Source organism: Melozone crissalis, unplaced genomic scaffold (assembly GCF_028551555.1).
Source record: "Melozone crissalis strain CALT ecotype California unplaced genomic scaffold, PUWL_Pcris_2 ptg000017l_1, whole genome shotgun sequence".
Taxonomy (NCBI): domain Eukaryota; kingdom Metazoa; phylum Chordata; class Aves; order Passeriformes; family Passerellidae; genus Melozone; species Melozone crissalis.
In genome coordinates this window covers 5,357,204-5,369,507 of record NW_026535795.1, presented here as the reverse complement: position 1 = coordinate 5,369,507, position 12,304 = coordinate 5,357,204, and the positions used below count along the sequence as shown (strand labels likewise).

General features: G+C 47.0%; 1 protein-coding gene across 1 annotated transcript in view; it reads right to left on the bottom strand.

The window, feature by feature from the left end:
* The window catches only part of COL9A3 (collagen type IX alpha 3 chain), a 36,152-nt gene extending 27,258 nt beyond the window's left edge, over positions 1-8,894 (bottom strand). The window contains exons 1-4 of the mRNA XM_054274887.1: positions 8,829-8,894; positions 2,997-3,032; positions 2,335-2,406; positions 2,028-2,081 (exon numbers count right to left, since the gene is read on the bottom strand). Coding sequence (XP_054130862.1) covers positions 2,028-2,081; positions 2,335-2,406; positions 2,997-3,032; positions 8,829-8,894 — 228 coding nt within the window. The remainder of the gene's footprint in view (positions 1-2,027; positions 2,082-2,334; positions 2,407-2,996; positions 3,033-8,828) is intronic.
* Positions 8,895-12,304: the final 3,410 nt, after the last annotated feature.

Genomic DNA, 12,304 nt, shown 5'->3' with positions numbered 1-12,304 from the left:
TATGGAGTGTAGAAAACACTTGATTATTATGACATTCATAAACCGAACTGAATAATTATGTTTTCCTTATTGCTTTCATTGGAAAGCAACAAGCTTCAAAATGGCCTTTGAGAACTTTGCAATGAAGGACACCAGTACTTAACATGGAGGTCAGGACCCAGCTAAAAATAAAGGGTTTTAAAATTGAAAAACCAGGTAGATTTGAGCTAATCAGTCTTTAAGCAGAAGCAGGAGAAAAGCTAATGGGTGCTGAGAGTAGCGGGAGATATTTAAGATAAAAAACTTTTTGGAAATGTTTGGCAATAAATCATTACTGAAAAGTGGCTTCCGTGAGCCCACTTCCCTATGCTAAATAGCTTTGCTCTCAGACACTCCAGTTGAAAAATTTAAGCTTATTTGGAAGAAATCAGAGTGTTAAGCATGAATTAAAACCCACAGCAACAAGGAAACAGCTTATTTCAGTGAGTCCTGCAAGACTGAGATATGTTCTACAAGACAGGGAGAAAAAAAAGCAAGCTGGGCTAACAATGCTCCATTTGGAGTGCCAAAGCTTTCAGAGGCCCTCCCTTTCCCCAGGTTTTTATCAGACCAATTAAAGCAATTTCCCAGATGGACCAGTGACCTTGAAAAGCTCCCATAACTGAGGAGGGGTCCCAGCTCTGCCCCATGCTGCCAGACTGAGTTAGACGAAATGGGAGAGCCCAGCAAACCCGAGCGTGCAGCCAGGGCAGCTCTGCCTGTCTGGGGCAGCCAGAGAGGAATTCCTGTGCCCAAAAATCACCTGCTCAATCACCCTGCAAGGCAGGAGCTGTGTGCCAAGTGGGCACTGCCACCCAGCCCCAAACAGGGCTCAGAACTGCTCACAGCCTCCCACGGGTGCTCCTGAGCTTCCCTCCTTTAAAAATCAGGGATCTGTTCCCAGAGGCTGCTGGGCCCTTGCCACAGAATGTCTGAGAGTGGCCAGGATTTGGCCGACCTGCATCTCTGGGGAGAAAGATGGGCACAAGGGGCAGAAAAGGAGTGGGGTTTATGGTGGTGGTGATGGACAGAGGCCTGGAGCTGTGACCAGGATATTTGGGTCCTGCCACTCAGCTTTGCCAGCAGCCACACAGACTTTGCCTGTCACATGGCAAAGGAAGAAGAGCATATCACAAATACATGGTTGTACTGTTCATTCCCTTAAATAACTCACAGATTTTTTAGATTTCAGTAAATCCTTGTGCCAACAAGTGGATTATTGGGATATACTGAACAGGTGACAGAAATCCAGCCCATCACTGCAGCCCTGAGTCCAAGAGGCCAACAAGCCAGCTGTGGACACAAGCCCTATATTGCCGTCTGGGAGACAGGAGAAGAGCCATGCTGGATCCCAATCTGTGCTGGGAGGCTCATTAATGATTATTCCTTAATGTCACAGGGAGGCCTGAGAGGGGAGATGACTGTGGGTGATCTGAAGGACATCTGTATCATCTCTGGCTGCTGTTCCTCTGTCCCTGTGGTGCCACTCAGCAGAGATAGAATATGCAGAAAGCAGAAAAAACCCCTTATTTCTTGCTAGGCTGGCTGGGGAACACTATGGCAACTAATAATGCAACCATATGGACAGTTCCAGAAATAATAAAAGGCAAAAGTTCAAACAATTAATACCCAGTAGCATTAATTATAAACAACACAGATCTGCCAACTCGGACTGCAAATAAAGGCCAAAATAACTTCATTTTGATAAACTCCACAACTGAGTCTGTTGACTGCTTCAAGAAACTTTTTGGATACTTGAAATATCCCCAGTAAAGCCACCACTGAGGCAACCCAAGCAGGTTCAAAGCCATGTGAAAGAAATGTGGATTTCATGCCCTGCCTACTGAAAAACCACCTGGGACTGCATTTCAAGGATCCAAATATTCTGCAAGGGTTTACATTAGTATCACCACTTGAATATCCCCAATCTACAGCAGAATGTGAAAATCATCCCCACACTCAGTAACAATGACCATTTAAAGAGATTTAGGATCTAATGAGGTACTCACACGGTCTCCTGGAGGCCCATTCGGGCCAGGTGGGCCATCAGTTCCTGTTAAACCCTGCAAAAAAACCCCAAAAGATCAACAGAGTGCCATCCTGTCAGCAACACATCTCAAAATTGTTCTCATATTCCTTAATTCAGCCCAGAATTGCTTCTCCTTCAATTTCTCCTGACATGCAAGACACAGATGTAGGGCCAGGACTCCCATTCCTTCTCCAGTAGGCACAGAGAAGTTGATGAGACACATCAGGAAAACTCTCCTGCCTGGGTGAAAGGTTTAAAAAACCTGAGAGAAGATGACAAATACTCACATCCACTCCAGGAAGGCCGGGCAATCCAGCTTCACCTGCAGCTCCAGGCTTCCCTGGTGCCCCTTTTGGCCCCTACATGAGGTAAACAATCAATTATTATAACAAAAACAACAGGAGAAACATAGCAAGGATTCAAGGATGGAAGCTCATTTGTTGATGTGTTAATCCTACACCATGCAACATGGGAGAATCCCATGAAGAGAGGTGAATCTTGATGTGAATCCATATCCAAATCCTAAATTTCAGTGCTTTGGCTCATTTCCACGTGCTCACAAGCTGTTCTTAGTAGGGAAGGGATGCAGTAAGTGACCAAAGCAAGGGGCTCTGTCTGGTACAGGTTTGGGCACCCCGGCAGGCTGAGGGGCTGCAGCAGACTCAGAGCAGTGCCAAAAATGACCAAAAATGTCATGTGCCTTGGTGCCATGACACCTGTCCCCATTCAGGTGACGCACAGGCTTTATCTCACTCATCTCATTCATTAATTTAACTTTCATTCTGTTTCACTGATAGCAATCAAGCAGAAGAATGTGTTTGTCCCCTGAGCATCCCCACCCCTGGGAATTCTGTGGCAGGTGAAGAGGAAAGCAAGGCTGGGAGTGCCAGCTCATGTCCTGTGTCCTTTTGAAAGGAGGGACAATCAATACCAAGCAGGAAATACTTACTGGTGGGCCTGGCAAACCAGGAGGGCCTGGCTCTCCCTAGGGGAAAGAGGAAAAAGCGTTAGTGCTGAAGCTTTGCTGACTTTTTCCAACAATGGTGCTCCCAATTGCACTCAAACCTCTCATCATGCCTTCTCCAACATTTACCTGGCTCAATCTCATGAGCTGGTGCTCTAAACCTGCTGCCCCCCAAGCAGGATGAGCCTTGTCCAACACCTGCAGTGGCAGATTTGGGGAAATCCACATCCCCAACCCCCAGAGAGAACCACTGCTCCTAAACACTGCCCACAGAACTTCCAGCTCCTTCCACACATGGTCAGAATTTATTTCCCCTTGGGAATGGCTGCAAATGGGGCAGAGAGGAAGCTGGATGGGTGTCACAGCTTCCAAACACCCTCCTGGTGATACAGAGATCAACTCAGCTTTCCAGGGCACAGTATGGAGCTGTGGCACTGCCAGGAGCTGGGGATTACACCACAAAGTGAAGAATGAACAACTGTCTACAATGATTTCCTTCATATGACTAAACTTGGACAGGGAAAGCAAACAAGCACAGCCCCCATCTGATTTCCACCTAATCCAATTGCACAATCTGCATTAAACACAATTTTCATACAATATTTCAAAAGCACTCTAATTTTTCTCTATTGTAATAAAAAGAAGCTTTTAAGAACAGCATTAAAGGTGTTTGTGAGACAACATTTTGTGAGTCTTTAATCACTTCTTCCAGCTCAACCAGTTGTAACGACATTCAGATGTCACCCTGATTTTTAAGATTTTCTAAGCCTTCTGATGCTGACATTCGCGTAACAAACTTTCTTATACACTTTCTGTAAATAACTCATTATTTTGCATTCTTTTATGGAGCAGGAGAAATTTGATGGACTGTTGTTCTGTCCAGTGTCATTGGAGAGGTGGCACTGTCACTCTCCAATCCACTGTGACTTTTGGAAAACTATAAATGTCGGAGTCAGAAAATAAACTTCTCTTTTCTTCACCTTGAGAGCAGTCGTGTGTGCTTGTGTTCCTTCATGTCCTATACTGACATTCATATGTGTGTGTGTGGACTCCAGACAAAAATTTGTATTTTATTGTTAGGCCCCAAAAGAAGCAAACATTTGTGAAGAGCAGGAGCTTGACTGGAGCTTGGTTTCCAACTCATCCCACAGAAAATCACTTTGTGTCCCAGTCCAGAGGGTACCTGCCCTCCTGGCTTTAGGGTAAATGCACTGAATATTCTGAGAGCTGTTGTGGGTGAACAGAGGGGAAGGGGCAACCCTGGAAGGAGAAAATCTCTGTGGAAGAAGGGTGGTTATTAACAGAGCAAGGCTGGAAATAAAACACCATCCCTCCCACCATGGGGCAGGAGGTGAATGCAGAGCTGTGGGATTTACAGCAGGTTTCTATATTTGCTGGGAGGGCTGGGGGCAAATCCCTCCAGCCTGGAGCTGCCCAGGATTTATGTCCTGCACCCCTGACCAAGCAGAGGGGCCCTGAACAGAGGCATCTTTATGCTCTGACTTGCTGAAGCAACTCCTTCAGTGTCCTTTGCCCACAGCTTTTCCATAAATAGTTATCATAGCAGGCTGGGGAAGGTTCCCTGCCCAGGAAATGAAAGGAACAGTTCTTTGGAAATGAAAAGGCAGCTGGAAAGGGCTGCAGGGGTGGTTTGCTCCCTCCTCAAGCACCTGGAATTGCCAGCCCCTTGCATTTCTCCTTTCCTCTGTGGTGGGAATCTGCACAGGGAGGTCACAGCACGAATAAGAAATGCTGAGGACCATCTGAAACCTTGATCCTGTGGTGGTGGAACCCTGCAGGAGCCCCAGAACTTCAGGGAGCTGAATCCAAAGCCTAATCAGGGCATGCACCCCCAATGCCAGGTCACTGGGAATTAGAGCAAGGGCTGTCAGCAAAAGGAAATGCTCCCCTGGTGCCATGGGGAAGTTTTCTCTTTCTCAGCAAGTCAAGGCAGGAGACAGAAAACAGAGGGGAAAAAAAAAAAAGCTTGATTTTTGAAAAGTGACAATTGCTTATTAGCAATTTAGGGAATTACATCTCCAGAAATAATTCACAGGAACTTGTCACTAATTCTTTCCATCAAAACATGCTGTTTCTAGTCTTGGGAGAGAGATTTTGCTTGTTACTGGGTATGAAACGAGAAGCTTGTTAAAGGCTTTAATTATAAAATATTTCAGAGGGACTTAATGTTGCAGCTCCCCCTGAAAGGCAGGGATGAAAGCTGGACCTTTGAGAAATTGGGCTGGTGGAGTTCATCCAAGGAGATATCCTGAATAATTCAGCTGCATGCTCTGCACCTCTCAGTGCTCACAGCTGATGGTAGGAGACTGCTGAGCACCCAGCTCAAAGATATCCACAGCATTTCCACACCACTTTCATCCAAAGTCATCTGTCACACTGACCTGGCTGGAATGGCTTACAGAGTTCAGGAATACAGCGCAGAAAATTTTCAATTGCAATTTAAGAAAAAATCTCAGCAACAAAAGAAAAATGAAAAAATAGTTTCACTTTGCAGTGGCATAATTGACATTGCCACTCAGGATCCACATGACCCTCCCCATGCAGCACTAGCAAAATGTGGAATTTTATTTGCCATCATTTTTTGGATTTTACTGACACAAAAAGGGCAGCTGGTAAGCAGGGAGGCTGTGACTGTGCTCAACACCAGGCACAGCCCAGCATCTCCTCCTGTGCAGCTCCTGAGAGGACTCCATGTCCTGCTGAGGAGCAGGAACCATCCTGGAGCCTTCCTGGGCAGCCAGACCACCTCACCTGAACAGGGACCTGACATCCTCCATCCCTACGAGGGAGGGCTTCAAGTTCAAATTAGGGATTATTTCTGTGCAGCCAAAACTCCAGGCTGAAGTTGGGACTGCAGGGCTTTGCACCTTAAACACTTTATCCAGCCTTTTGATTAATTAGGGCTAAGTTCTTCTCATTAATTAGATGTTGTTATTTGATTCTGTCCCACAGGGAGCCTTCCAAAGCTTTTAGCTGTGGATAAAAGGGTGAGGGTCCACATGACTGACACCTCCCTGGGCTCCTGCTTCCAAGAGCAATGAGAACCATGCTGGCGCTGCTCCAGAGTTAAAATATCCTGTAGAAAGCAGGAACTACAGGGTTTCTTTCCCATTTCCTCTCTGCAGAAGTTGAAACTTGAAATCTGAAGGGTTTCATCCTTCCCAAACTCTTCTTTTTGCTTCCACAGTGGATCACAGCCAGCCTTTCCCAAAGTGTGCTGGCCACAGCAATGCCCTGCTGAAAACTGGAACCAGTTCCCTTTGCCCTCCTCTGGAGTGTCCCCTGAAGCCTTTTGTGACACCACAAAAAGCACCACCAAAACCGGCACCACCAAAAACCGATGCCACCAAAAACCAGCGCCACCAAAAAACCAGTGCCACCAAAAAATAGCCCCACCAAAAACAGCGCCACCAAATACAGTGCCACCAAAAAAACAGCGCCACCAAAACCAGTCGGAAGCAGCCGAGGTGCCAGCTCTGAACGTCTCTCTCGGAACCACAAAACCAGAGGGAGATCCCCAGGAACACAGACTCCTTTAGCCAAAAGGACACTCAGAGGAGCAGCTGGAAATCAATGAGGTTCTCTCTTCAGCCCAGCCTGACTCAGGGAGCTGCAGGGAAAGCTCCCCACTGCAGGCACAAACACTCCTTGTTCACCATGTACCAGGGAGTGCATACATTTGGGTTTTTTTACCTCCTTATTCAAAAGAAAATGACCTGCATGGAATGAATAGATTTTTTCAAGGTTGCTTAAGGGCCCAATTCCAATAAATGCACTTCAGCTGAGCTTTAAAACCCTCTGCACCATTCCATAGGCAGCTCAGAGAGACAAGAGCTGCTCAAACTGGAAATTGAAGCAGGAACCCAGATTTTGCATTTGATGTGGTCTTGCTGAAGGCCCATCTGATGTTCATTTTATCCACTGCCAACTACAGGACACAATTCAGTCCTTATCCAACAGATGCACAGAAGCAATATTTTTAATTTCTATGGAAACACGGATTAAAAGTAACAGAACAAGATTTTCTCCTCCATTAAGTCCTGGGTTATGTCGTCTTCTCCCTCTGCAGAAGGTGTAAGGAGCTGCCTGCTGAAACAAAGGCTCTTCATTTTATTTGCCTTTTGGGCCACTACAAACTCATGTCTGGCAACACAAGAGTCAGATCCTGACACATCCTGTGCCAAAGTGAGGGATAACCATGATGACAATGTTGAAATAAAACTAAAAAGAGAAAAGCAGTGTCCAGTGCTGCATATTTGAGTCTCTTGTAGCCTCTGTAGAGATGGAGATGCTCTGAAGCATCACATAAATCTGTCTTTGAGCTGCTGAACGTGCCCTGACCCCACACACATCATACCTCTGCACAAAAAGAGAAATATTCCACTTTGCAAGCAGGTTCACAAACCCCTGAGCCTTCCCTGGGGACAGGGGATTGATCCTGCAGAGAACCTGCTCAGCACCCCATGGGCTGTTCAGCCTCCTGCAGAACAGGACAGGATTTCCCAGGTCCTTCCCCCAGGGATGCCCAGAGGATCTGGAGAGCAGGAGCAGCTTCTCTGCCCAGCCCTGGCCCAGCCAGCCCTGCCCTGCCCCACTCACATCAATGCCGTCCTTGCCAGATGGTCCAGGGGGTCCTGCAGGTCCAGGAGGGCCTTGGGGTCCAATTCTTGGAAGGGACTGGGGAAAAGTGAGAGACAAGAGCTTGTTTTTCCATCAGAAGGAACACATGGGCTAGATCAGAAATCATTGGCAAAAATCCTACAGCTTAACCCTAAATCTGCACCCCCTGCCAGCCTGGGTGCGCTCCAGAGCAGTGCAAGGCTCTTTGGAAAACCCTTTTGATTGAGCACATCCCCAGCTCCTTTTACTGTACTGGGAGTGCAAACTGGTCACTGGGCAGCAAAGAGGTTTTGTTGTATAGGAAATTGTTCTGACTACAGGCACGTTTTGGGTTGGGCAGAGGAGGAAATGCAAAGCCCATGGAAAAGGTGCCAAGTGCTTGGTAGAAATAATGAATTTATAGCCCCAGTTTGATGGGTGATGGCAAAGCCAGGCAGACACCAATGAGGACTGGAGAAGAAAGTCTCCTCTCTGACCAGGCTGCCCCCTGAAAATCTGGGCTTTTGGAAAGGTCTGAGGTGGGGGAAGGAGAGAAAGGTCCAATAAATGACTTCTGTATGGAGAGGGCTCCAGAGAGCAGCTTACTGCAGCTTCAGGGAACAAAGGTTTCATTGTAGAAGTAGCTCTGCTCACAGCAGAGTTCTGAATTCCCAAGCCAGGCTGTGAAAATTCCTCACTAACAATGAAAATCTCACTGAGGAGTCACTTCCCCAGACAATAATATTAACACCAGACAGGGAAGTTTCATGCAGCTTCATGTCTCAAGTGAGCAAGGGTTAAACATGCTCTAAGTGTAAAATTTGAAAATTGATTTAGGGAATGAGTAAGAAACTCTGATTGAGATAAAGACCCAGATCAGATCAGTTCCGCTGGAGATCTGTTACTTCATTGTAAAAGCAAACTGTTTCTCTTGAATCAACAGATCTGCCCTTTCCAAGGCATTTCCTCTCATAATTACAGTCCTGAATGGGAAAACACCACTTCTACAGAAACAGAAAGCAGCAGTTTTTACACCTACCCACACAGGTACAAACCCAGGTGTAATAAATCTCATTTGTAATAAACTTCAGAATAATACCTGTCTATTGCCACGTTTCACCCCACAGGTACAACACACACTGTATTTTACCCATACAGGTTTCCCCCTGAGCACGAGACACAAATGAGGTTTCTCACCTGAGCTGATGCTGTGGCCAAGAGCTGACACAGGGACAGGAGCCCAAGAGCAGAGATTGCAGCCATGGTGCCCAGGCTCTGCCTCTCTCCCTTTCCTCCAGGCTGCCAAACCCTTTCTCCTCCGGGGTCCAGCAGATCCCTCCTCCTCCTCGGGGCTCTCAGCTTACAGAGCAGGGACTCCTCGCCTCCAGATAAACCTGTGGCTCCAGCTGGAGCAGGGAGAGGGGCTGAGCTTGGAGGAGAGGAGGTGGGAGAGGGAGGGGGAGCAGCAGAGCAGCTCATTCCTGCCCTGCTGGGCAGCCCCAGCCTCCAGGAGCCTCTGGAAGCACTGGGCTGGGAGAAGGGACACCGCAGCACAGCTGGGATACTCCAGCTGCAAACACAAAGCTGCTCCTTTGCTCTCACCCAGGATATTTCCCAAAGCCCATCACCACCTCTGTGCTGGACAGGTAAAAAGGAACACAGGGAGTTTTTCAGTGAATTTTCCATTTTTCACCTAACTCCAGCAGGGACATTAAGAAACCAGTGACAGGGCAAGATCACCACAGAGAAATGCACTTACTGCTTAGTGAGGTGCTTTGTTAGCTCTGAGGTTGTTCACATCTGGCTTCAGGGGTTATTTTTTTAGGGTGATCTGAAGAGCACTGATTCCTTGAGAAGCGATGAATGCTGGTCAGAAAACACAACCACAGACAGATACAAGGAGGAAAGGAAAAGGAGGAACATTCTCAAAGGCACAAAGAAATATCTGAAATGCTGTGAGGAAGGAAGGAGGACAGTTCCCTGCCTGGTGACCCCAAATGGCAAGAGATTAATGAAGATGCATCTCCTACAATGAGCTTCACAATTCCCTTTATTGATTAAAGGCAATTTCATCCAAAGCAGGGCTTGGATGTGGAGAGGAATGGTGGCCAGACTCCTCAGGGCTGCAATGACACAGCTCATCAGATTAGGAACACAAGAGGAGATGTAGAAAGTGAAAGCTGAGGAACTGAAATACCTGATTGCAACTTGGCATCTGTGCAACAGGAGGCTTGTAGGAGCACAGTGTTTGTGTGACCAGCTCCCCAGCAGCCAGGATTTCTAGAGCTTTGGCAGAGGGATAAAGGACTCAGATTTACCAAGTTCCCACAAGATTCTGTGGAGTAGTTGGGGACAGAAAGGCAATCTGTGTCTCTGAGCCTTCTGATGGCTTCAGAGTAACTGGAATCCTTTATTGGACAGCCCAAACCACAAAGAGGGAGAGCAGCTTTGCACAGCTTGTACCTCCTCCTCCACACTGAGGCCAGCTGGGGCAGGAGGGAAGGCAAAGGAGACCCAAATTCCTCAGCCACACCTTGTCCAGAGCAAGCCAGGGCTGGGGGGCTGCAGCAGATGAGGCCTGCCCAGGACTAGCACAGGAAGGGCCCTGGGGGTGCTCACCTTCAACACCATCCCACAGACCAAAAGGATTTCTGATAACCCTCCATCCCACACCCACAGGGAGCACAGTTGAGGGGACACAATGACTTAAAGAGGAAATTTTTAATTAATTACCACAAAGACACCCCTGTTCTTGTGTCCTGAAGGGAATAAAAACCCCTGAACTGAATCTCCCACAGCCAGGCTGGGCAGGAGCCCCAGGGGATGCTCCAAGCAGAGTCTGGGTTTGCTCTGCAGAGCACCACAGCACCTGTGGGAGAAGAGCTGCAGAAGCAACACAAAACATTCTGAAACAAGCAGATACCCCACCCCTGGAAGGGTTCAAAGCCAGGCTGGATGGGGTCCAGTGGAAGGCGGAGGCTGGACCAAGATAAACTCTGAGGTCCTTTCCAACCCAAAGCATTGTGCAATTCTATGATTTCCAAGCACATCATTAAACAAACAGCATGGGGGGGTGTTTTCCTCTGAAATATTCACTGGACACGTTTTAGAGGTGGAGGAAGACTGGGCATGACCTCCACAGGGAAGAAACAGCAACTGTGTGCCATGCTGAGCCCAGCAGAGCACCCTCTTGTTGGGGGGAACCAAGCAACAGCTCATGGCTCCAAGGGGTGGGTAAATACAAGGTCATATCCCACCCTCAAAGATGAAAAAATATAAAAGGAAACTGGTATGCTTTCAAGTCATGCTTTAATAGGGGAATTAACATCACAGACTCCATGATACAGCTCTGAGTGCTGGCAAACACCTTGTGAACTCACCACACACACCTACAGCCAAAAGTGAACCTGGCAGGAGAGGGAAGGGCTTGGTCTGAGCACTCACTCCAGGCTGGGGATCAGAGTGAAATCCCATTAAACACAAAACCATAACAAGATATAGGATCTATGCCCCAACTGAGCACATATTCACAATGAAAATTTCATTAAATAAGAAAATTACTATAAATCTGTACAAAAGCCACAATTAACAATTCTTAGGAATCTGTTAGGAAAGAATTTTCACTCAACATCTTCAAGTATTTCCATCTGTAGTTAAGTGTATTCTTATTGGCTATTTACCTCCATCTGCTCTTAAGAAGAAAGAAGTATTTTAAAAATATTAAAGCCTTTTTTCAGTACATGTGTGACCATGAACATCAGATTGCAGACTTTTATTCCCACACACATGTGGCATGCTGGATCAGAACCTACAGGCTGGGAAGGCAAATCACCCCTCAAATTCCTTGAAAGATAAAGCTTCTTAAGAGCTATAGCAGAGAGGAAAAACATTGACATTGCACAAGCTGCTGCTTCTGCTCCCTGGCCATCTCCTACACAAACCAAACAGCACCAAACAACCTCAAAACCAACCCAAACAACCTGAGCAAACAGCAAGTCCAGACCTTCAGGCTGTTGGAAACAATTCCCTCTGCTTCATGAAACAGATCCTCTGTTGTAAATTTTTAGGAGTGAAGGTGCTAAACTGTTTTAATGCTCCTTCAGACCTGGTGGATTGTGCAGTGTGGCAGAACAGCTGACAGGGAGGTCAGGAACAGAGGCAGGCAAAGAGCTGGCAAGGTCTGAAAGTAAATTCTTGAGGGCTGGAAATAAATGAACCAGACAAGCATAGCCTCTCCAATTAACGTTTCAATTAACTGCCCCACAAAGCCCAGTGGTTTCCAGACATGCTGCACTGGAACATGCCCTGGCTGTCTGACATTAAAGGCAAAGCAATCCTGCCCTAAGTAGGAAACAGGCTGGATCTGACACATCAAACCTCAGCCATGGGCTGCAGGAAAGAGCCCCCCCAGGCCACTGCAAATTACCAGCTAAGGCTGAAACAAATGCACTGGGAAATATCTGTGCTGCTTTGGCAACTGAGAAATGAGAGCCTCTGAAACAGTCATGGACAAAAAAATCTGTGGAAGACTATAACGTGGTTGGAACACACAGGGAAGGAAGAGCAGCTCTAAACAGTTTTATGCAAAACCTGGAGCTTTTTCTCTTAGAAAGCAGCAGGCAATTTGTAGTCTTAACTCCAACAAGAACTACAAAGCAACCTCTGTGGGGATA